General features: G+C 43.1%; 1 protein-coding gene and 2 long non-coding RNA genes across 5 annotated transcripts; 2 read left to right on the forward strand and 1 right to left on the reverse strand.

The window, feature by feature from the left end:
• The first annotated feature begins 271 nt into the window (after positions 1-271).
• LOC127302599 (separase) lies at positions 272-18,216 on the forward strand. The gene is made up of 31 exons (XM_071818619.1): positions 272-939; positions 1,034-1,211; positions 1,308-1,403; positions 4,494-4,625; positions 4,723-5,189; positions 5,273-5,387; positions 5,801-5,926; positions 6,011-6,310; positions 6,398-6,517; positions 6,611-6,832; positions 6,930-7,040; positions 7,138-7,284; positions 7,372-7,740; positions 7,827-7,923; positions 8,041-8,288; positions 8,538-8,661; positions 8,734-9,612; positions 10,037-10,280; positions 10,386-10,488; positions 10,624-10,815; positions 10,898-10,950; positions 11,038-11,267; positions 11,359-11,605; positions 11,772-12,162; positions 12,587-12,826; positions 13,089-13,176; positions 13,837-15,039; positions 15,673-15,897; positions 16,028-16,127; positions 17,166-17,260; positions 17,340-18,216. The coding sequence occupies exons 1-27, from the start codon at positions 326-328 to the stop codon at positions 14,358-14,360; spliced, it is 6,657 nt and encodes a 2,218-aa protein (XP_071674720.1). The 5' UTR covers positions 272-325; the 3' UTR covers positions 14,361-15,039; positions 15,673-15,897; positions 16,028-16,127; positions 17,166-17,260; positions 17,340-18,216.
• A 3,310-nt stretch (positions 18,217-21,526) lies between these two features.
• Positions 21,527-22,773, forward strand: LOC127302620 (uncharacterized). Its single transcript, XR_007852973.2, has 2 exons — positions 21,527-21,825; positions 21,951-22,773. It is a non-coding gene; the product is annotated as an uncharacterized lncRNA (long non-coding RNA).
• Positions 21,808-25,081, reverse strand: LOC127302606 (uncharacterized). 3 transcript variants are annotated; one of them, XR_007852972.2, is made up of 7 exons: positions 24,893-25,081; positions 24,565-24,649; positions 24,387-24,466; positions 23,688-24,297; positions 22,669-22,965; positions 22,470-22,560; positions 21,808-22,242 (listed from the first exon to the last, which is right to left on the reverse strand). It is a non-coding gene; the product is annotated as an uncharacterized lncRNA (long non-coding RNA). The 3 variants fall into 3 exon arrangements; XR_007852971.2 differs by lacking the exon at positions 24,893-25,081 and having other exon boundaries at positions 22,373-22,560; positions 24,565-24,782; XR_007852969.2 differs by lacking the exon at positions 24,893-25,081 and having other exon boundaries at positions 24,565-24,781.
• Between the last annotated feature and the right edge of the window lie 305 nt (positions 25,082-25,386).

The raw sequence follows: 25,386 nt of genomic DNA on the forward strand, positions 1-25,386 counted from the left end.
GACCTCACATCCGTCTCACATTCTCCATCCAACGGTTCCAATTAAGCAATTCTAAAATTTTACCAAAATTATCTTTTTTTCTGCGTCTAAAATATAAAGTATTTTTTATTGCAATGAAAATATTTTGTATTTTAAGCGCAGCAAAAAAAGATAAATTTAGTAAAAATTTAAATTCGCTTGATTGGAACCGTTGATGAAAAATGTGGGGCGGATGGAACATGACTTGATGTAGGCCAGTCACTGAATCTTCGTCCTCCATTCCCACCCCGCCCACGCCCAAACGGAAAAAAAGAAAGAAAAAAAATCCCACACACGGGCCACGGCGATGGAGCCCGCCGCCGCCGACCTCCTCGCCGCTCTTTCCTCCCCACGCTCCGGCGCCGGTCTTCACGCCCGCTTCTCCGCCTATCTCCAGCCCTTCTCCCACTACCTGCTCGCCGCCAACCCTAGCAACCCCACGCCACCGCCCGCGGCCACCGTCCGCCCACTTGCCAAGCGCTTCCTCCCGTTTCTCTGGAGCGCGCTCCAGATCCTAAGCTCGAGCCCTAGCTCGGCCGCCGACGAGCTGCTCGACATCTACGGCCTCGTCCTCGACTGCCTGGCCGCCATCTCGGCGTGCCTCGCCGGGAAGCCCTACGCCGTGCTGCTCCAGCGCATCCACTTCCTGCGGTGCCTTGAGTCGCGCGGCCACTACGCGCGCGCCGAGGCGGAGGCCGCCGCCACCCTCGACGCCCTCCGCCGGACGCTCTCCCTTGGGGCCGCGTCCCTCCTCCCCGTCCCCGACCCTGCAGGCGTTGCAGGGGAGGACCCTGAAATCACCACACTCGCGGTTGAGCTCACCGTGCGACTTGCCAATTGTGCCAGCAAGGGCAAGGTGAAGGAAGCCGCACCGTATCAACGGCTCCTCGTCCTCGTTCACCAGCTCCGCCCATGGCTCCGGTGGTTAACTCTGCATTTTTCTTCTCCTTACTAAACTAAACAAGGCGCGCGATGCATATATGTTGTGTGACTATGAGATCTTGTCCGTCTGCAGGATTCTGACCGAGGAGTCCAGCAGGAAGTATCTCACTCTGCTTGTGAATGCGCTGAGCCATTGTGCTGTTTTCCTGGCTGCCAAGTCTCGGTATTTCGATGAAAAGATAGTGCACAAATTCTGTGCTGCAACCTTAGAGGAGTGTGAGCAGCCACAAATGATCGACCACTTGCCCGCTGTACGTGCACTAGCCAATTAATTGTGCTTGGAACTCAACCAATATAACTTAATTCTATTGATTTGTTAATGGTTTTACTGTTTATTCTGGTTGAAGGTTGCACACATGATCTGTTCTTCGGTAGGTTTGAGTTGGGGAGGGAGCACACATCTTTTGATTGGTGTGTTGAAGTCTGCTGTTTCGCATGTCAAGGTAAATCCCACTGGAACATTTTGCATTTCACTAAAATTCACAAGAACATTAAACTGCATCAAGTTTAGCAGTAAAATTCTTTACTTGACTATGCCACATGAATGTGATTTACACTTCTTTGGGCACCACTTTCATTCTTTAATTTATACTAGATTATAAAATCGTGCTCAAGAAACTCTTCTTCTGCGTCAAGTATAGTAAATTCCGTGCAAGGTATTTAGTATTTACACTTTTGGTTGCTTAAACCATATAGAGCTCTACTTCCCTGTGACTGAGCAATTTCACGCACATAAAACATGTTGTCTTTCACATGTTGAGAAGCACATTAATCTGCACTAAGGCTCAGGGTATGTTTGGTTCGTTGCCAACTCTAGCCTTGCCAAAAACTTGGCTGCCTATTGTATTTTGGTCTACATTTGGTTTAGTGCCAAAATTTTGGTTGCCAATGGGTGTCACAGATTTTTGCCAAATAATTGGTTAAGTGTGGGTTGAGGATTCCTTAGCCAAAAAATTGGCAAGCCAATTCTTGCCAACATTTGGTAGGGCTATGTAGGGCACAAACCAAACATACCCTCAGTATGCGGTCGCTTAAGGTTCTGTTTGTTTGGGCTCCTTTCAGCCGCTCCAACAGCTTTTGGCCTGTGAAAGCTGGAGCCCAAATGAATAGCCTTTTTTGGGCGGGCTCCTAGCAGCCGCTCTAGTGGAGCGCTCCAAAATATTGCACTACGAGTCCGAAGCTGCGATTTGGGTGCTTTTTCCAGCCGCATCTGGCTCCAAATTCGTATTTTACCGGTATACCTTCCCACCAATTTCCGTATAACGCACCAAATGCCACTGAACGGTTTGCTCTTTCTTTTCCCTCTCACCCAACCAGAGGAGATATCTATCCAAAACAAGTCGTTGCCTCCAGCCGCCATTGACGTTCCGCCGCCCGCCACCGCGGTCTCCGGCCCTGGCGCTGACGCCCTCCTCTGGCAGGAGAAATGGAATCTTCGTGCCCCCCAACCCCTCTCCCCACAGATCCAGGTCCCACTCCCAGGTTCCTTCCCGCGGCCGAGCTTTAGAGTCTGTCTCCGTCGAGTAGGTCTTGGCCTCCTGTGCGCTGGGCGTGTCGCTGTTTGGCATGTGATCTGTGCAGGTAGGCCAGCATGTATGTGTGGACTGTGCTGCTCTGCAGCGGAGGCGATGGCACGGCTGCTGACCCTGCCGGCAAGAAACCTGCTAGCAGCGATGAACAACGATGGCGGCCTAGCGTTTGCTACGTCGACCGGTGTTGGCTCCCTTGGGTTCAGATCACTGTGCTAGCTAGTGCTGCTACCGCACGTACGTGCAAGCTGGTTTACTAGCTGTGTGTGCTTGCCAAACATATGTAGGTGTGTATATATGCGGAATGGAATCGTATTGTCAGTGTATATGTACAACTCCCTCCGTCCATGAAAGGATGTCTCAACTTTGTCTAAATTTGCATGTATCTACACACTAAAACACATCTAGATACATGCATATTTGGACAAAGTTGAGACATCCTTTTCTGGATGGAGGGATTATATAAACTAAATTAAGTGTTTAGTGGAGAGGGCATGGCAACTTGTAAATATGTCTAATTCGTTTACTGCATGACGAAGAATACTAATAAGCAAGTCAAGTTAAAATCATATCCGAAATTGACAGTACTAATATGTTTAATTTTATTGCTATCAAATATGTCAAATTCCTTTGCTATCAAAAAAGTATAATTCTCGTTAATCCCAGAATTATTTTCAGTCACAACAGTACATTTAGCATTTTAACTCGATCAACAGAACTAGAGGGACATTTAGGTCATTTCAACACATTTTAGTTGCAGCCACAACTACACCAGCCAGTGAAACAAACAGACATCAGACTATTCCAACCTTCCAGCCCATCTGGCAGCTACCGCTGATTCTGGCAGCTGCAGCCGTGAAGCTCCAGCCGAAACAAACACACCCTAACTGTTCTGTGCTGTGCTTATTTTATGCTGTGGAAAATTAGACACAAGTAGGCAAAAGCGGGTCAAACAAACACTAAAATGAACAAAAGCTGGTTGGGAAAACGGTTATGATATTCCACCGAAGAACCAATGGCAACTCAAGTTTAGCAGTAAAAGTGGTGACTTGACAAAATCACATGAACCTGAAGCTGGAAGTCAATTGTAACAGAAAAAGATATGATTACTAGTTCACATGTTCATGCCGCCGGCTGAGCTGCTGCGGTCACACAGCAGAAGCAACAGCGGCACAGCGCACATTGTGCTCTAGGATGGGAAGCGAGTCAGTGGCACCCTGTGCTGCCACGCAACCACACGGAGGAGGCAGCGCTGGTGGAGGGGTCCAGCAATCGGCTGGCCGGTCGGTGAACCAGGCATCCATGGAGGCCGCGTGCTACCCGCCCACATGGAAAATTGAATGAAGAACAGGTGGGGAGACTACCGGCGTTGTGAGGGGGCGGCGAGTGGCAGACGAAGTCATGGGGCGGAGGCGGCGTTTGGGGAACGGGAGGAACCCTAGAAGCGAGATGGGAGGGTAGATACCAGTCAGTGCGTTCGTGAAAGAAAGACAGAAAACAATTCCTTTAGTTTGGTGGTGGCAGTGTGGATGTAAATAGCTCAAATTTAGGGGTAAAGAGATATACCTCTTTGTTTCTAACCCAAGAAGCTTGGGAAGCTGGCATTTTTTCGCTTCTCCGGCCAGCCCAAATTGCACTGCGGACCAGGCTGGGTGTGGGGAGAGCAACCCAGAAATTTTGACTTCTTTTGGGCTTCTCCGGCGTGTAACCTATAAGCAAGTGTAGAAGCCCAAAAGAAGGGGCCTTATTTTAGTGGTGATACTGAATGTGCTAGATGTCTTGGAGCAGCAGATGCTGTCTAAGAATCCTGATTCAGTTTTTTGTTCTATCTTGAAGCATTCTACCTCATTGTGATTTCTGGTGCACTTCAGGTCTCATATATTGTTTGCACTGGGTGTACTATTTCCACTCTGCCCATCTCCATCCTGTGAAAATTATAAGACACCGAGTTTTTTCACCAAAAATACATTGTTAACTGTTGTAATATCGTGTAAACATTTTCAGGATTACTCACCGAAAGCTGTAAACGAGTTCCTGGAATTTGTAGCATATTTTTTCTGGAGCTTTGTTTCTAAAAATAGGAATGTACATGCTGGTGCTTCAGAACTACTTTCACAAGGTGGTTATTTTTCTGAGGTATGTTCTGCACAAATTTTTAGCATTGCTTGGTGCTAATGCATACCATACGGTGCCATTGTTATTTTTGACTAATTTATTTTCTTGCAAATTATAGGTTTCGGCGCCCGTCGCCTCAGTTCTCCATCTCTATGCTACCGTATTACACTTCAGTACAGAGCGAATTGAAAGTGAAGATCAACTGACTATGACAGTGAATTTTCTCAAGAACGAAAAGAATCTACAAACTTTGAACACTGCACTTGACACACTAGCACGGATTTTCTGTGTCAACAATGGCAAATCCAAGCAACGTGATAGTTTGGGGAAGTATGTGAGTCGTCCAGCAGACGCTGGACATCCCGATAAGAGACACACTTATAGTTATTCTCAGTCACATGAGCATATTTATTTTGTGGCGTATCTTGATTCTTTGGAGTTCCTTTGCGAGATACTATTATTGCAGCATACAAATGTAGTTTGGGAGAACTTCTCCAAAGGAAAAACAATCCCCAATTTGGGAAACATGACTTGTGTCCTAATGGCATTGGACCAATTCATTGATTCCAGCTTTATTGCTTACAGGTAAAGTCCATAAAATCATAAGTATCAACAAGTGAGTGATTTCTGATTTTGCAAGCTGTTCTTTTTTTTTTGTGCTGTAACAGTTGTACCAAAAGGTCTGAAGAAGAGAAGGAGAGATTGCGTAAACAACGTGCAACCTTACTGAAATCCCTAGTTGCAGCGTTCAAAATTTCCTTTGTGACCAACGATGCTATCCAGGTACTTAAGCCGCTTGTCCTATAACTTATATTGCATCTTATAGTTTAAACAGAAAACCATTTAGTCATTTACAGCTGGGTCATGCATTACAGGATCCTCTGATCCAGCCTGTTGTTCTATCACTTCTGAGTATCATCATTTTGCTGCATGTATAAATTATTATGAATAAACATTTTTGCGTATTCTCCTATACTAGTCAAATTTGTGAAGAATTGATGTTTAAATTACCGATTTACTATTTTCTAATACTCCCTCCGTCCTAAAAAGGATGTCCTAACTTTGTCTAAATTTGCATGTATCTACATACTAAAATGTGTCTAGATACATGCGAATCTAGATATAGTCAAGACATCCTTTTTAGGACAGAGGTAGCACCATTCTTATTACTAATGCATTTTGCTTTCATAATCTAGAAGAGCTTGTCTTCTATCAATCGTGCCATCTCAAGTACATGGATAAAGCTTGATGATCTCATTTTTTTAACCACTTCTATGTGGAACATTGGTGTGGCACTTTATAATATTGGACATCTTGAAGAGGTACCCTTCTGAGGTGCTGGTCTTTTACTTAAATTTGCATTTAACTATGGACTTTTATATGATTGACCATTGTAACTGCTTCAGGCACCAAAGGCATTAGAACTATGCTGTCAAACAACATGGGCATACGCCAGACTTTCTTACTGTAGACTATCATCAACAGCGGAAGGTCACATCATTACTGATGATCTACCAAAGGATACACCGGAGGGTATCATTGCAGGTGTATTTGCAAGGATAGAAAGGGTGGTTGGCATTCTTCATAGATGTGGCTCAAAAGCGATTCGTGATATTGTTGTGAAGAGCCTGTTTGAATCGTTTGTTTATGGTGACACATCTGATTATCAAAAAAACTATTTGGTTCTGGTCGAGTTATGGGTGAAGGTATTATCTAAAAAAAAACTAGAGAAACTATCCCGCTTCAAACACTTTGTTGATGTGGTTTCATTTATTTTCTTATGCAAACTTTAGATAACACTTCAAGATTTTAAAGATGGCCAAGGTGTGGATAGTGCTCCTCTTCTCTATCACTCTCTTATGGGCTGCTCGCCTCCCTTGCCAATGAAGTTCATAGGCTTAATCGTAGAGCAGGTGGATTCTGTTTTGTTAAGATAAACAATGGTGTATCTGTATTTTGATCTCATTCTGATACGAAGTGCTTTGGACTTGCTTTGGTTTTTGCAGGAATTATTAGCATATGGAGAAACGAAATCTCGTGTGACCATGCTCTGTGCAAATATGCAAAATAGAATAATAGATATTCTCTTGAATGAAATATATTGTTCAGAAGAATATTATGTGGACAGATCAAAGGTTTTAGTTAGGAAGGCACGTATACTCCGTGCATCTGGGGTGGAAAACATAAGCAGCTGTCTTGAGTCCTTGTCTGAAGCCATCTCTTTACTTGTAAGCCCCCCTCCCCTCCCTGCTGTCCCCTTCCTGTCCTGTTTTCTCATGTATACCGCAAGGATTATCTAGGACTCATTTTCTTACATGAAACCAGCGAGGCATCTTACTGGATCCATCTCGAGGCAATGCGATTGTGATCCATGAATTGGCTATTGCATATTGCCTGCATGCACATTGTGCCCAGGAAGCCAATCATGGTGGCAAGGTAACTGCTTCATATGAATTGCTTGTACAGTGACTTGTATATTAGCTATAACATGCCTTTGCTTTGTTTGCTTATGGTTTTTCGTTTTTTCGAATAGGTAATCTTTGATAGTGCTAGGAGTGCTGTTGGCTTGTGGTCAAAGATGGGTACTTTGCATCATTGTTCTCCTGGTGTGATCTTTCAGCAGCAATCAGAAACTCTTGTACCACTTCTTTGTTCCCTGGTTGATTTGCTGGCAATGAAGGTAAGGCCATGCTAAAAACTATTAGGTTCGATAAGATGCAACCGCTGGCTTTTAGCAAGATAATTATGTGCTTTTACTTTATATCAGGGCTGCTTTGAGCTTCAGTTTGAGCTGTGCAAGTTTATCATAATGATATGGAAGGAAAAAAACTTACCCCTAGAAAAGTTATTCTCCATGTTATTTATCAACGGGCGCCTTAATCATGCATGCTGTCATCTCCCAATGGACCAGAAATTTGTTTCTTATGTGGCACGGCATCTTGGTGTTGATTGCCACAATACAATATTTTGGAGAAACTGTTTCAAAGAAGATTATCCTTCTCTTACTATGTTTCTTCAGAGGTTGTGGCCTGTTGATTTCCTTTCTCAATCATGTGAACACTCCTTTGGAAATCAGTTTGATTTCAATGCTAGTGTTGATGAGATTGATAAAGTTGCATCATCTCTGGTTTCTGATGTAAGCTCTGTTACTTGCATTGCAGTAATGTAGTACGCATTGTCTTTACGTTTTTTTGATGCATCTTGTATTGTTTGATTTTGCAGGGTCCTTTGAGTAATCAATCAACCCATTTGGCTGGCTGTATATACTATGATTTGTCAGAAAGACTTCTGTCAAGAGGACAAGTTCTCCAGGTAATCTGTTTCTCTCATCTACCTTAGTGGAAAATCTCCAGCTATTATGAAATTTCCTTGATGTGTAGGTACTCTGTAGTTTAGCTTCCCTGTAATTAGAACACCCTTTATTGTATGTTTGCAGGCCATTCATATGGAAGAGAAGCCCTCCAATTGCGCAAGAAGCTCCTAAAAAAGAAGTTCAAATTTAATGTGGGCAAGTTTGTAAGTGGGGGAAGCCAATGTTTTGGTGGGCAAGACTTTTTTTCACTTGAAGCATGGGCACCAACGGTGGCTGAAATCTGGCCAGATTGCACCAGGCCAAGCAGCATGAAAGATTCTTTCCTTACCCCATGGAATATACTTAGATGTTATCTTGAGAGCATATTACAGGTATGTCAATAGTGTGGTATGCGTTAATTTCAGTACCAGCAAAATGATTGAAGGAGTTGCTGGAACATGTGTACCACCGTAGCCATCTATCACATGGTAACATGAGGCCCACCTACCTATGAGTGATGTCTTGTGTTGACGCTGCTCTGGCTGTTGGCAGTACCGCAATAATTTCCATAGTGTAAAACCTGACCTCAAGTAGGCTACAGACATTGTCACATTATTCATGTTTTTACACGACGTACTCAGGTTGCTGTGATGAATGAATTGGTTGGCAATGGTGCTGAAGCAGAAGTTTTATTGCGGACAGGAAAGGCGATATCATGTTTCCAAGGATTACCAATTTTTGCTGTTGTCTTTACATCAGTGTTAGGTAAGTACATCTATTAATGATCTATCTATTACTTCATTGTTATTCATCTGTCCATTCTGTCTCATGTTTTAGGTAAACTATACCACAAGAGACAGCTATGGGATGCTGCTGAGGGTGAGCTTAAACATGCTAAGGACCTCCTTGCAGAAAATGCTGAATTCATTTCATGCAAGACATGCAAGTTGACGCTGCAGATATCAGTTGATGTCCAAGCTGGAGATCTGTTTTGGAATCTCTTTGAGAAAGACTTGCAGAAACAGTCAACAGGCAATTTATCTAGTGCTTTAGGGATGTACCAATCTGCCGTGGAGAAATTGAGTAACTCTGGTTTGGATTTTTCTGCTGGATCCTGTGATAAACTTTATACTAGTTGTGTGTTGTGCAGCAAAGATTCTATTGCAGAAACCAAGCGTGGAGCTTGTAATCATGGGAAAGAACCCTTAGCAGCCAAGGATGGAGTGTTACCTACATGTACTCCTTGTTTGTTGTTCAGTCAGATACAGTACGATAAACTTGTGGGATTGAAATCTGAAAGGGAAAACTTGAAGAGTGCCGAAAGTGCTCTGCCATTGGATGTTAAAGTTAAGAGGGCATCTAGAACTTCATTACATTTAGCTAAAGAACAGAATGCGGCAGCTCATGCAAAGACTAGAACCACCCGATCTAGTAAGCGAACTGCCCATGTGAAAAATGAAAAAGACTTGGCTGAACTGAATAGCAAAAGTGACATATCTTGGAGCAACGAATTGTCCACGGATGGTTTGGTCTGTGGGAAGCTAAATCGTTCTCTTGATGGCGTTGATCGCAACAGAGATGACACATGCAATATGTTTGGATGTTGGAGCTGCCTTTTTGTTAATTCACTCAATTTTGAGTGCATTGAGAATATACTGCAGTTCAGAGAAGACTGCATTCGCCGACGCCATCTTGTGTCGCTTTTGTTAAAAACAGGTACTATTTTTTGTTCATGCTCTGTTAATGTCTCAAATCAAAATGTGTTATACTGCAGTTAAGAGACACACAATTGAGGGTTTCACATGGTTATGGAGGCTAAGGGACCTCATTGTTTGGCGACATGGTGCTTAGCTATAAGTCCATGAAGCTAGAAAAGTGTGGCGAGCCACAACTGTGCCAGTGAAACAAATAGTAGCCTAAGTTTCTTAGGCAAGTTGTGCAAGTAGGCACTGCCTGAAAGCTCTCACAACAAAATATAACACTCCATATTTCTACGTATGATATTTGGAAATTGTATGGATCCTGTAGCTTAAGTAGTTTGATCTACTTTCTTCTGTGATTAAGCTACCTGTTGGCTATTACTTAGTTAAGTTTCTTAATTATTTCATCTTGTTCAGTCCTGATGTGTTGCCTATTGCAGCAAGAACCTTGGGAGCTCAGGGTAGAATACATGGAGCTCATGAAGTTCACAGTATCTACTGGCGGTGCATATCATTATTGTATTTCAGATCGCTTCCTCAAGGTTGTAATAGAACATACGGGCCTTGTTTAATTGAACTGATCATGAATGAAAATACTGGCGATTTTCTTTCTTTAGAGCGTGCAGAAATACTATGCAGTATGAGTTCCTTTTTGCTGAAGGGTTTCCTTTCAAAACAGTCAAGGTTTGTCTCATCAACTCCCAGTTGTGCATTTCACATGCAGAACATTCTTATTGTAGCATTTCATGACCGTTGCTATAACTATCATCATTTCATCACTATCTGCAGGGATGGTTGCTGCAGCTTCTGTAGTGTAGAAATGTCTGATGTTGTTTCATGGTTGCTGAAAGCTTTTGTGCTATCTCGAGAGAGTCCTTCACTTCTCCAGGAGGTCTGTGATATCCTTCTTGTAACTTTAAATGCTTAGTGCGTATATCTGTTCTACCTTTTTTTTAGTTGCTGCCGAAGTAAGCCTATTTTCCCCCTTTTGTGGCTCCTGTGTTGAAATACAACTCCCCTGTTGCAGGTTTGCAGGCTACTTACATGCATATTCTTACTATCAACGATAGATTGCACGGTCCAATTACCTTTGTATTCCAAGGGATCTCTCTCTTTGAATCATTGGGCGGCATACTTTCACCAAACTTCGGTTGGAACTTATCTCAATTTCCATTACCTTGCAAGCTTACAAGCATTGCCCAGAAAAACAGAAACGAAGGTCTGTACCATTCTAAGTTCACACCGGGATTAAAATAGTAGCACTCTTCATTTTTCTAATAATTTTCCCTTCACGTTTTTAGGGTGTCACTGGAGATTTCGCAGACAAGACAGATGAGGTTCCAAAGTTTCTAAGGTTTAAACTTTTAAATATTTATTTTGCTGATTTATTGTTTCATATGCTGTATGTACGTTCATAATTAAACTTCAATTTCTATATTAGGTTTTCATCGGCAGACATGGAACATCTTGAAAAGCATGTAATTGAATTCTTCCATGAACTTCCTGATGTACCAATTGTGTGCATTAGTATGCTTGGAGGTGATATTGTGAATGTTCTTGGGGAAATACCTTTTATCCCTTCCCCTTTTCCTGCTTGGCTGTTGATCTCAAGGTTTGATTCAACAAACAAGCCTACCACGATGCTTCTCCCAGTGGATCCTATTTCGAAAGGTGTGTAGATTTCCTGTTGTGATTGCATACTGTACTATAAGTTGATATTGGGTCTCTTGCTCTTTTTATTCACATGTTTATTGTTTGACAGAAGCAGAGAATAGAGGCTCTTCTATCAAAGAACTGGATAATCCAACTAGAACATCAGATGAGAAATGGAAGTGCCCTTGGAGCTACAGTATAATAGATTATGTGGCTCCAACTTTCAAAAAGCTACTTGAGGATAATTTTAGATCCCTCTCTGGTGCAACCCACATTCCAAATGATGGACAAGCACAAACCATAAGGTGGTGGTCAGATAGAATGAAGCTCAATGATGACCTTAATGAAATATTGGAGTAAGATTTCTTCTGTCTGTTATATGTAAAGCTGTAAATATTTTACAACGATACTCTAGATATCTTGCTGAACATGTTGTTGAAAATTTGTGTTGTCATGATAATATTATATTTCAATAATCATTTTTTTCCTTTGTTCTGATATCTTGTTTATGGTTTTGAACAGAAACATTGAAGAATTGTGGCTAGGACCCTGGAAATGCCTGCTCCTGGGCCACCAATTAGCTGACCAACATAGCGAGGCAGTGATGGAAAATCTTATCAGTGGTCTGGAGTCAGAATTTAAACTTGAAGTAGATCCAGCACTCATCAAGGCCATCCTTGGTGGGGTTGCATCAGTGGATGAATTGAAAGAATGTGTTTCTCAACTTATATCATATAAAAGTTACTTTGGCAGGGGAGGGTGTTGCGGAGGAGATAGACTTAGAGCCTTCTCTTGCCAGACTGATGCTGAAGCTCTGACGACCCTCGAGCATTTATGCAATGGTATAGTGGATGAGCTATCTGAGCCAGTTGATAGAAATCCTGTCATTTTAGTCCTGGATATTGATGTGCAGGTGAGTAACATGTTATCCTTATTGTTGTCTATTTCTTCTGTTATTAAAAATGTCTTTTTATCTCTGCGTTATAAGTTTTGATGGATGTTCTGCTTTACTGATTATCTGCTGGAAGGGATAATTACCGTGAATGCTGTGTCATCTGCATCTAGCCTGACATGCTCTAATGTAATTCATTTTTGTGATAAATAATTAAACAATGGGTGAAATTTACACTGTAAGGCTAGATCTTCCATAGGTAAAGTTCAGTCATCTTAGCATTTATGTTGCTTGGGTACATACTGTGTGCTTCAAGTTACTGCATCATTCTCAAAAAGGATAGGTTGTACTGCTAGATTTCTTGTATTGTTTGTCTAGCAAGCAGCTTTTTATGATACCCCATCATATATCTTCTTTAACCTCGACGTAAAATGGCTGAATGCAGATGCTTCCTTGGGAGAACTTGCCTGCTTTAAGGAATCAAGAAATATACCGCATGCCATCAATGAGAAGCATCCTTCTAGCATTGGCTAGAAGCACTAATCATCACAATGATGCCAGTGCCATGGTCCCTCCTTTTCCTGTTATTGACCCTTTCGACGCATTCTATCTGCTGAATCCTAGTGGTGATCTGATCAGCACACAAGACGAATTTTATCAGTTGTTTAGAAACTATGAGTGGAAGGTAACAATGATGTGCTTACTCTTGTTCAAACAACCTTTTTTCTCACTGTGTATATTGCAAAAGAAGAATTCTCCTACATGTGTTGTATAAAACAAAACGTGGTTTGACATGCAGAAGTGGTACACTTACTGCTCTCTTTACACTCCACAAATAATAAATATAAATGGCTAAGCCATGAATCCAAGAATGACGCAAGCTTTGTTAAAGGATAAATTTGGATTATTCTTAAAGCATATAATTGTGATGCATCAATGGCATGCAGGGAAATGCTGGGGATGCTCCAACAGCTGAAGAGCTTGTCTTGGCCCTCAGGAATCATGATCTTTTTCTCTACTTCGGACATGGAAGTGGTAATGCACTATGGATATAAATAATGATAGTTTTGTCATTTTGTTGACTTTTGGGTACTGTGCTTGTGTCGGAATCATTTGAACTTGGGACAGCTTCAGCCTTTGAAGCTATCTATGTGTAGTGCACTAGTACCATAATATCAACCTTACAGGATACAAATAGCAGTTGCTAAAAAAACACTCCGATTTTATGTCACAATCCGATATTGGCATAGCTACCCTTGTGAATTTAATTTGTACAAAATGCTCATCCAGCTTTATTGAAAGCTTCCATGGGAACATTAACTAGATGGCACCATAATTTTGGGCTATAAAACTTATCACCTATACTACCTCTGTCCATAAATAGATGTCTTAGATTTGTCAAAATTTGGATGTATGTAGACACTATTTAGTGTATAGATGCATCCAAATTTAGACAAATCTAAGGCATCTATTTATGGATGGATGGAGGGAGGAGTAGCAGTGGCATATGTATCAGTAGAAACTACTGCTTGTGATGCTAGTGCCTACTAATGTCTCAAGTTCATGCTTTACTGTCTAGGAATATGAACTCCAATCACTAAGAAGAAAGAATTGTTCACTAAATACTTGTTAAAAACTGGTAGCTCAGGTAGGTACCTGTTGTACTAACACGGCTAGTCTGGAACAATGTTGCAGGAAGTCAGTATGTCTCTGGAAAGGAAATTGAGAAGTTAGATAACTGCGCAGCTGCTCTTCTTATGGGTTGCAGTAGTGGGACACTTCATTGCAAAGGAGGTTATGCTCCTCAAGGGGCACCTTTATCTTATTTATTTGCTGGTTCTCCTTCCGTCATTGCAAATCTCTGGGATGTCTCGGATAAAGATATCGATCGATTTAGTAAAGCATTGCCCAGTTCATGGTTGCAAGAAAATTTTAAGGCCACCAAGACTTGCCCTAAATGTTGCCGCTCACTAACACATGAATTTGAGACTATGACCATTGCTGCAAAGGATAATGGTAGGCAAAGACGAAAAGGTACACGACGAGGTCAGAAGCAGCAACAGACAGCAGAGATAGATGGCGGTAGTAATTGCTGTAATTGCAGGCACAGGCGAATAGCTTCGCATATAAGTGAAGCTAGGCGTGCTTGTAGGCTTCCGCTTATGATCGGCGCATCTCCTGTTTGTTACGGTGTGCCTACTCTCATCAGAAAGAAGTAATGGTCTGCGATTGGTGATTCAGATCAGTCCTACTCCCTCCGTCCCGCGGAAAGTGTCGGACGGGGCTTTTTCCGAAAACCCCCTCGGCGAAATCCCGACAAGCCCAGCAGTCCACACGCTTCTTCCTCTCGCTCGCTCCGCTCACCCATCTCGCGCACCGCGTAGAGCCCTGGCTCTGCTCCCCCTCCGCCGTCCAGCGCGGCCGTATGGCTCGACCTTGCTGCTCCCGTCCGCCTTCTAGCTCACCCGGGCCGCTCCCCTCCGCCGTCTGGATACCCTGCACTGCGAAGGTTAGATTTTTTCTGCCCAAGATTGGATTTGGCTGTACAATACATCGCCGCTCTCTTGCTTCCCCACGCCGCCTTGCTGGATCTGGAAGCAACGCTGGTCGATATGATCCCCAACGGCGGGGAGGAACTCCAGGTCGCCATCCTCGTTCTTCACCATCGGTCCGTCGCCATCGATAATGGAGAGGAGATGGCCACCGTCGTGGAAAGGATCTGGGAGTCGGTCTTCCCCTTCCGCGGCATCGCACATCAAACTTCTGGGTGCCCACCCGGGCCACTCGGCGCAATATCTAGACCCGCCCCTGACCCCAGCTAGCTGCAGCTTTGAAGAAAATGGAGAACCAGAGCGAGAACCTGACAGAGACTAAGGCCAAAGCAAACAGGAAGATGAGGTAATCCTAGTACAGCAATGTATTATCCTGTGACCAATGTCTTCTGCAATGGTCATTCATACCTGCTTGCTTCTACCTGTATTCTGATGTTAATTTGTCTCTGCTGTCAAGTGTCAAGTGAAACATTTCTGTATTCATTTATCTTCACACGATTGTAGAAATTAGGGGAGAGATTTGAACAGCAGGATAGTTGCAGAGATTAGCAGAGTAACAATATTTGCAGATTAGCAGAGTAACATACTTGCAGATTCATGCAAATTGTAGAACGTCTAATATTGTTCGATGGAGGAGACAAGATTTAATTTCAGAAGTTAGGACTCCGTTGGAGAAGAATTAAATTCATACGGGGGTTTTTGTAAAACTTCATTTCTATTAGCCGTCCGACACTCTCCGTGGGACGGAGGGAGTAATTTTGTTTCATGTTGAATTGGTTGTGTACATAGGCTGTAGGGAAGCATATATGTATAGATGGATACTTCAGTTAAATGAAAAATTGTTGCTGAATTGTTTCATGTTGAGTTGGTACCATTGAATGAATGAATACTACATGCTGAATTGTTTCATGTTGTGTTGGAAATGCACCTTAACTGCAAATCGTTGATGGTAACTGCAATGTTTTCATTTGTTTGGTAGGCGTTGGAGCAACCGAGCGGATAGTCACCAATGTTCTCCAAACAAGGGGACGAGGGTGACAAGTCTGGACCGAGGCTGCTTCACTAGCTGTGTGTGCTTCGACCCTATCCATGTTGTCTCTGGTGGAGTTTTCTGCCATCCAGATTACCCTGTGTCTGTGTCCTCTTCCCTGGAGCTGATGATCTTGGTCCTGGATATCGCCGTACCTATACTGCCGGCCTTCAGGTTCGTAAGCAAAAGGGGCCAATGTATAAGCTTGAGTACCTTCTGTTTGTGAGAGAACCTGTAGGATAGTATCAACACCTAACGTGTTGACACACTGATGTGTCTGATAGCTGAATTCGTATCATGTTAGGTTCTTGTTGCAGTTCAATTCCTTGAAGGAAAGCCTTATACCATGTGGTGATGGTGGTATCCTGTCCCATGCTGTTGCTCATGTTGCTTCTACAATCAAGGTGTGTTATCAAAAAGAAATTACTCATGTCACAATTGTTTATGGGCTCCTTACCCTCCCCTAAGATTGGAGCTGCTGTACCTGATGCTAGGGCCAGCTGTACGCAATATTCTTACTTATAATCAAATACCTTCTGCAATGGCCATTCCTCTGGGGAAAATCTTTCATTATATTCTCCTATTGTTAAATAAGATTATCACTTGTCAAACAGAGCAAAGTTGTAACTTAGACTTTATTCTGAAAAAGTGTATGTTGACGACTTAGCAAGATGACTAGCTAATCGTGTGTATTGAATATATAACTCTTATAAGGAAGTATACGTATGTTCTGCCTGGTTCCATATGTACTGTGACCTTGTGTTATGTTTGGCTCAGATTATGCTGCTGTAGTACTGAAACCAGAGTGCGGAGTAACTTGCTTAGCATTATATTGATAAATTGTTAGAAAGTTGGCCATTGCTTCCAGCTAGTGCAGTGCAAGTTTGAATAAGTTGCCTAGAACAGTTTAGCTCTGGCAAGGAATAGCTGAAACTGAATCTGAACCTGCTTGCACTGCCATGATTTGTAAAGCGAGTTCACACTTTCCTGAAACTGAATACACAATGTGGATAGGAAATCATGCCATACTTGAGATAGAGATAGCCGGAGAGGTAGTGCCAGTGTTGTTCCTTGCCTTCTGTGTGTTTGCTCTAGTGTGTGAGATCGATTGTTGGCATGGAGTCGTGATTAAATGGTTTACAGGTCGCATGTCTCGTGTCCGACAGAGGACTTGCTAGTCTCATGTCTCATGTCTCATGTCTCATGCCTCATGCTTTACGTCTCATGTCTCATGTCGCGATTAAAATCATTGGTCCTGAGCACTGATCTACTGCTAGTCCCATGTCCCAATAACCTTGCATTACACTTTGCACACTTTATAACAAGAACATGCACATGAATATCGTAGCCTGTTTATTTGAAACTGCAACATGCACATTAATTCGCTCATTGTCTTATTTGTTTTGTAACTTTGAGTTATTGCACTTATGCAAATTTACCAGGTACTTGCAAGTGAATCCAATGCATGAAAAAACTGGATCTAGAACTCCATATGTTGCTCTTTTTCTTAAGCTATCTAGAGAAAAGCTAAAGCAAGGTAATATTCGCAATGATGTTCCTACCCATGAGCTAGTGTTTGCAATGATCTTCAACTGAACATAGCAATGCCAATGCAGAAGAAGACCTCAATCCATGTCGAGCTGGAGCTACCAGCGAGACGGGGATTAGGTCTTTCCCTCCCTGCTGCAACACGGACCTGGCTGCAAGCTGCTGTGTCCGCGGTGCCGGTGGCGACGAGCACAGCGAGCAGGTGATGCTGCTGCGGCTGCAGAAGGCGAGCGGCAGAGCGGGGAGCTGCAGCTGCTGCTTCTGCGATATGATGCCCGACAATTGAGGTCCTCTTCTACAGCTGCGAACTGCCGAGTCAGGCAGGAGCTGTGAAGGCCGGTGGTCTCCTCCGCGCGAGTCTGCTCCGGCAAGGCGAGTGATGCAGTCGAAGGTGGGCGAGCGACTGCAGCCGGACGTCGGCGTGGAGGAGGCGGCTGGGGTCAGGCCAAGTCGGGCGGGAGTTCCTCTGCATAGGGGCTCCTCCCTCCGAGAGGGAGCGGACGGCCACGAGCCGGACGTAGGCGTGGCGGAGTCGGTTGGGGGTTGCAGGCCGAGTCGGGCGGGAGCTCCTCTGCGCCCCACTGGCCCGGCCAGCACAAGCGGCAGAGGTCGCCCGCCTTCCGCGAGGGAGTGGACGGCGGCGGAGCTGCGTACGGCGGCGAGGGACGGACGCGGAGAAGAACGGGATTTGGATTTTAGATCGGAAGGACCAAAACGGAGAAGAATTAAATTCTTAGGGCGTTTTCTGTAAAAGTTAAAATGAATAGACGCTCCGACATTTTTCATGGGACGGAGGGAGTATAATGGGAGCTGATTGGAAAATAGAAAAATGAGGCTCAACTGAGCTGCTGAAACAAAGATCAGTATTTTTGACCACTTCTGTAATGGTTTCAGATCAGTCCTATACCCTTTGTTTCAAAGATATGATTTACTTTTTTAGCTCTAGGGTCTATGCGACTACACTGTCTTGCTGATAGTTCTGCTTGTTCTACTGATGGTACTGTTAATAATACGATTTGCTTGCTGACAGAAAATGTCTCAGAATTAGATATTTGGGCTCAATTTCGTTTCGCTGTCATTGCATCTGTACTGCATAAAATGTTTCAGGCACATGTTCGATCCTAGACTCAGCTGAGAGTACTGCTACTTTTTTCCAGGGTTGGTTTTTTTTTTTTTTTTTTTTTTTTTTTTGAGAATTGTCACGTGTCCATTCATTCATACGGTAGAATACCAAGTACAACACGTTGACACACGCCCAGAACACTCCGGAAAAACAAGCTGACCCGACGCTTTACACAGAGGACTTCCAACAAGACGGAAATAACAAATAGGCCCCTAAAATCCTCTGCGCACGCCACCAGCAAACATCTCTAGAATCCGCCGACGACGGAGACGAAGATACTACGCCACGACGCCAAGATCCGGAGCAGCTTCCTCGCAGTTGAACTGCTTTGTGGACCTCGAAAGGGATCCGCCGCGAACGGCGGCGAAAGCACATACCCTGGGGATCGTCGGCCGGGGAGAACCCCGAGCTCCTCCGGATCGCTGCACCACTTGAACCAATCGACCTTGTCGATGGAGACAAGCAGCGCCGCCCGCCAGCAACCGCAGAACCAGCACCGGATTCGCCTGCTTCTGGAGTGCGCCGACATCGACACCCGAAGAGACGCCGACAGTCGGCTGCGTTACTGCACAACTCCTCCCAGTCTCCGTAGTGACGCGGGAACGTGCACGACTACGACGGCCGAGCTGGAGGACAAAATCCACCACGAAATCGCTGCAGCCGCCACAGCGATCCCGCAAGGAAACCTGACTCGCAGATCAGACACCAACCGCAGTGGAAGACGGCGAGATTGGAGAGGATCTGGAGCCAACTTATTGAGCACCGCCACCTTCATCGGAGACGAACCCGGAGGCGCGCAAAACCTAGCTACGAAGACTACCCCTAGTCTACAGCTATACAAATCCGAGCGACGAATCCGGCACCCGTCCTCCCGCCGATGAGCACGAGGCCCATGGGAGGGAGGCGGTACCGAATCCGCCGCCGGAAGCTTGTTTGCCTCCCTGTTCGCCCTTTTCTGTGGAGAGACGAAGGAGAGTTCCGGAATGTAACACGTTGGGGAATGTCACGGTCAAATTTTTTTGCACTACGAAAAATAGCGACTTATCCGTTTTGCCCCTCCACCGCCCACTTGCTTGACTGGGAAATCCAAAATTACAAGGAGTAGCTAATCTACACTGAAAGTCCTTAACATACTGGATACCATCAAATCCAAAAGAAGAGCATACTCCCTCCGGTCCTAAATATAAGCCATATAGTTTTTGGCACGGAAATTAAGAAACACACTTTTGGGAAAAATTACACCTTGTTTGGTTAGGATTAACCCTAGGCAATTAATATGAGCTAATAGAGGACTTTGCATAAGCTAAGAAAATATAATTGAATCACTAAAAATAATTTCCATACAAGTGGGGCAACGTAGTAATCTTATATTATGGATTTTTTCTCAAAACACTATATGGTTTATATTTAGGACCGGAGGGAGTATAATTTAAGGTATTGGTAGGTACTCCCTCCGTTCCTTTTTAATTGACTCGGATTTAGTATAAACTTGTACTAAATTCGAGTCAATTAAAAAAGAACGGAGGGAGTAGTACCTTTTACTTCCTCCAGGAACACAACACATATTTAATGAATGCGCCTAGTCATGCTGTCTGCTGCTTGCTCTTCAGAAACAAGTGGCCATCCTAATTATAGCACGGCAATCAGAACAAAAAAACAGGAGAAAAAAGGGCATATGGCATAGAGTATATACATCAATTACCACATGTACCCACAAAAGAGTGTATACACTGAACACCTGAACATACATTGCATATACATCCCCGTGACTGTGTATATACACTATATATGTTAGAATGGCTACGTTGAATCGTGTCTTCATTGAGTGATTCCCCATGACAAGGATAACTTCAGGTATATGATAGAATGGCTAGGTTAAACTGTCTTCATTGAGTGATTTCCCATCACTAGTGCAAATATGACCAAAATTACCATATGCCTAGACGCCTAGTGCAAATATGCAAAAATATGGATGAAATCCACCAACTATAATAATGGCTACAAAAGGAAGGAAAGAGTATATGCACTGCATATATATATCCCCATGACTGTGTATATCCACCTATAAATAATGGCTACAAAGACAAGAGAATTTACACTGTATATACCATGACTATATATATCCGAACTGTAAAATGACTGTATATCCATCTACAAACATGGCTGTGTATATCCATCTACAAACATGGCTGTATACACTGCATGTATATGTGAACTAAAAGCATGGCTATATACACTATATTTACAATGCATATACATCGGTATACCCCCTGGATATTGCGAATTTTGCATCTCCCCACTTTGTAGAAATACAACTGTTCATTGTACTAGGAGGCATAGGCGTGGCGGCACGCCGCGCCCGTAGTAGTAGCAAAAATTAGGAAGTGACACTGAAATCTAGAGAGAAATGTCGATTTGTTGTAAAAAATGCATAGATAAAAAATAGAACAAAGGAAGAAAGAAATAGGTGAAGCAAAAAAATTAAGAGAGGAAAAATGGTAAAAGAAAGAGAAAATCAACAGAAAATAGAAGGGAACAAAGAAAAGTAATGACACATAAGTTTATCATGGAAAACTTGCCTCACAGGTCGAGCCAATCTAAGAGCTATCTACAATGAGGAAACAAATAGCAGAGGGGCAACAGGAAAACATCAATGAGAGCAAAAACCGTGTGAACTTAAGTTGAAGCGCATATAGCGGCTCAGATAAACCGGTTCTAGATTGGAGGAGCGCTGCATGACAGCCAAATGTTTTTCGATAAAGAGAGTATATTAATATCACAGCAAGCGATGGTGTGTAGGCATCTCAAGTAAGGACTACATAAAAGAAAAATCCAAAGAAATCATTCTAATACTCCACCGATGCATAATAAGTGTGGTGGTTCAAGTCATTTTTAGTTAAATTTGAACTAAAATCGCGACATTTATTATAGATCGGAGTCCCACCTTACTGTAATGATGATAGTGTGCCATTTTATCTATTAAATTGGTTAATAAACAATGGTGATATGCTAGGCCGGTTTAGTTATTCAGGACAGTATGGGATGTTCTTTTATCAGAATTTTCCTGTTTTTCTCGCTTGTATATTTTCCAATGATGGTCCATGTATCTGAGTGAGCGAGTGTCTAAAGAAAGGAACCAGTATAAGATAGACCGCATGGAAAAAGGGAAGGGGTTCTGTTTTGTCGGCATGTATAGTGATGAGGCTCTGCGGCCAGTCGAGATCTAGTTTTTTGGGGCTGGTATAGACTGGGGAGAAGAAAGGGGAAGCTTCATTCTATAAACATACACGGAGCCGGGGCTCTACTGCCGTAGTGCCGGTCGATATCCAGCATTGCAGAGGCACTGGACGAAGAGAAGTTGGTCAGGGACCAGGCACCTGCAGCGGATAGAGAACCATGAGCGGCAAATCGAATTGATCTGCTATCAACTGGTAGGTTTCTTCTCTTCATTGAGTTATTAAAATCAAATTTTATTTACATGTGCTAGCGAGCTGCATAATCATCTCTGGATTCTTTTTCTTGCGCTGAAGGAAAAATATGATGTTCTGAATTTTAGGTTCAGTTTGCCTAGTACAAAGACAGATGAGAAAAAGGATAGTCCTCAGCACGCTGACTACAGCTAAAACAGAGAGCACACCAAAGGAACTATCTTCTATAGTGTATCTTATGTAGTACAGCGTAGAGCAAACTGGTAACAAAAAAACATTCATAATGTTGCAATCGGATGATCTAAGCTAAATAAGACGTGTCCGCAACTGCATCAATTGCTGCGGGAAGCTTGAGCGCTGAATATCTGCAGCTGATTTCTGTAGATATCTGAAGCCAATTCTCTGAGTGTAGTTTCGGTCCTGCAGTGAAGTGATGGTCGAAGTAAGCTATGAGAAAAAGAAAATTAACGAACCGCCGTAGCCATCTGAATGCAAGATACACTGGGAAAAGAGGCGTGCCTAAGAGATAGCCATACTAATAAATACCTACATGCATATCGCGTAGAGATTATCAACTTGTATCTGAACACTCACACACATTTGAACACCAGCGCACATTACATGAAAGAACAGGAAACTTTTGTTACCTGTGGACAAAGTAAGCTTTCATGTTTACACAGCAATGCCTTCTCAAGAAATTCTACCAAAGAGGCTAGCCTATAACACCTACTCAAGTATCTGCAACAAATACAAAAAGAATGTGAATGATTTGATCAGTACTTGCTCGCTTGGAAGCGTTCATTCAGCGAATCGAGTATTCAGTGTTCATTTTGCGAGAGTTGCTACCTTTAAGTTCTCTCATGGAAGGTCACTGGAGATACTGGCTAACTGCCTCATTTAATTTGGGTCAGTCTATAATTCTTCAAGAAAGAAATTTATGGAATATGATCTGGTGAAGTATTTGTTGGTACTGCTACTACATGAGTATTTTCATTGTTGGCTCCATCCAGTTCTTTAAAAAGATCAAAAGAAGTACTGGAGAAGCATTAAGGTCAAGTCATTCAAACTGATGTGTGTTGCTTTCAGCGTGTCCAGCAAACCATCCAATGCATCAACAGTTCAAAGATTATCTGACATGTATTTCTGAAAAACAAAACGCACACGATCATATGCAATTTTAGATGCTCTATTGCAATGCGTGTGAATGATGTAAAATCTTAAAGCCGTGAGATGATATAGATCAATAATCCGTGAAAAGAGGTTGGTAGAAATGAAAATAGAACTAAGCTGGTTAAAAGGAATTATATAGAAGACCTGGAAAGTCTATTTGATTTTCCAACATCAATGGGGTCGAGAAGTTCATAGATAATGCATCCGATTATACATCAGCATCTTCATCTCATTGTGGCTAAAAGTATTTTCAGCTGCATCCGTCCAATATAGGAGTAGAACTCAAGAATAGGATACTTGCTGTCTGCAAGTCGATGCAGCTGACGACTAATTTGTTGATTGATCAAAAATACGAAATATCAACTTTGTTCATATAAGTGGCCTTCTCTTAGTTGTAACTAATGAAACAATGTACCTAAACAAAGGTAAAACTGCGGGTCCCATGAACCGCTGAATCAAAACCACAAATCTCACCTTATGTTTCTGCAGTTCAAAAAAACCTACAGGTTTGCCACATTGGGTCCGTTAGTTTTATGGATAGCTATCAAAATAAGGCACACAACTAATTTATATGTGGTTATACTGAGACCTAAGGACACATAGATCGACTGGAGATAGAATAATAATGATTTACCTCCCGTAACAAAATTAATAAATTATAGGATATAAAGATCAAAGCAAGACCTTCTACATACCTCTTTATTAGAAATACCTCCCATCTGAAACACGTGGTCATGAATTTATCTCAGAGCCGCTAAGGAAAAAAGAAAGGGACTAATTAGGATTCCTAGTAATAAGTAACCATGGAGAAATAGAAAACCAGGAGTGCGAAACAGAAATCACAAAAAAATCTTTGCTGTACAAAAATTGTTTAAGAATCCCATGAAAGCCACAATTATTTTTGTTAATTAGTACTGTGAGGAAGAAATGCAAAATTTCGTAGATCTGGTGGCAGGCTTATAGGTGCACTGTCACAGTTCTGCAGTTAAAATCTACGTCCAGTCTGAAGAAATGAGGACATGACATGGATGCTGAAGAACATACAATTTGGTGGAAATAATTCAGTGCAAACAATAGTACACCGCAAAATAGTAAGAAAAGCACTTCTGACTGGGCCACTGGGTGAGAGTAAAACTGAATGATCAGATCCCACTGACCAAAAATGAAGATTTTAACATCTAAGAAAGAGAGTAAAGCAAAGTGAACTCATAACTATGTAATACTCCAAAATGACGTATTCACTTTCTCTGAGCGCCAAGACCACATCAACACCACCCAGACAGCTCCTCCTCTTCTGCCCAAGCACTGTGAAAACAAAAGAATAAAAGCAAGGAGACAGCACTAATGAGTGTATACAATGCTGAACAAAGGAAACTCTTGATTGGAATTAATACCTGCAGTGACTGAATTGCGTTGGATGCCTTTGTCCTCTGCGAAAACCTTGGCTAGCTGAACTTTCCAACTTCTCTAATTGCTTAAGACAACAAAGAAGCCAGATTCGGTTAACCTAAGTATTAGTTCTTTTGCAAACTGGCATGTACGAAATTTCCTTCATGCCATTCTCTTCCTTACCTTCTGGTACTTATCAGCATTCTGTAGAACTGATGCACGCCCCTTTTCTTCCCCAGACAGCACTGATCATTGGATTTGCTCTACACTGTTAGATTTCAGATTATTTAGCCCGTAAAAATAACTAAGTGTTAATTCTGATCATGAGTATCAACTACAGACATCCAAAGCTAAGAATATATTATAATTTTTGGATCCATGTATATACCTGAGAAAAAGTATACCAATATATCTGCGTACTGATTTTCTTGAGAGCAGCTGTAATTTAAATATTTACCAGATTGAAGCAACCCAAGTCCAAAGCAAGCGGTAAGGAACATGCTGGCCGTACCATGATGTAGCAGCTATCTCTTGGCGCCTTTGTGTTCCGCCATGGCGTACCCTGAAGTGTGCCGTGAGATGTCCGCCGCGGATGCCAACCACACAGAGGCGTGTCTCGCTGGAGCAGGCCGTGGCTCGACAACGTTCAGCCGCCCGCGTGAGTTACCTCAACGACTCGACAGCACTCCCGTACAGCCAGAGTCCTGCTTCTGCTTCCGCACGCTCCAAGCCCCTCACCACGGCCGCCCGTGAAGACCCTGGTTTGCAGCTCCCGCAGCGCCACCAGCGGAAGCGGCGGCCACCCGGTGAGTTAAGGCACGGAAGCACGCAGCAGACTGGTCCGTGCCGAAGCATAGTCCCTCCATGATTGCGAGCTCGTTGCTGTGCTGAGACAGGAGGCCTCTGGGTGGTGCGACGGTCTGCATCCAGGGCAGTACCGGTGGAATATGGTGAATGGAATTTAGTGGGGAAGATGGGGTGGAGAATTCGAGATACTCCCGCTGG

Source organism: Lolium perenne, chromosome 1 (genome assembly GCF_019359855.2).
Source record: "Lolium perenne isolate Kyuss_39 chromosome 1, Kyuss_2.0, whole genome shotgun sequence".
Lineage (NCBI taxonomy): Eukaryota > Viridiplantae > Streptophyta > Magnoliopsida > Poales > Poaceae > Lolium > Lolium perenne.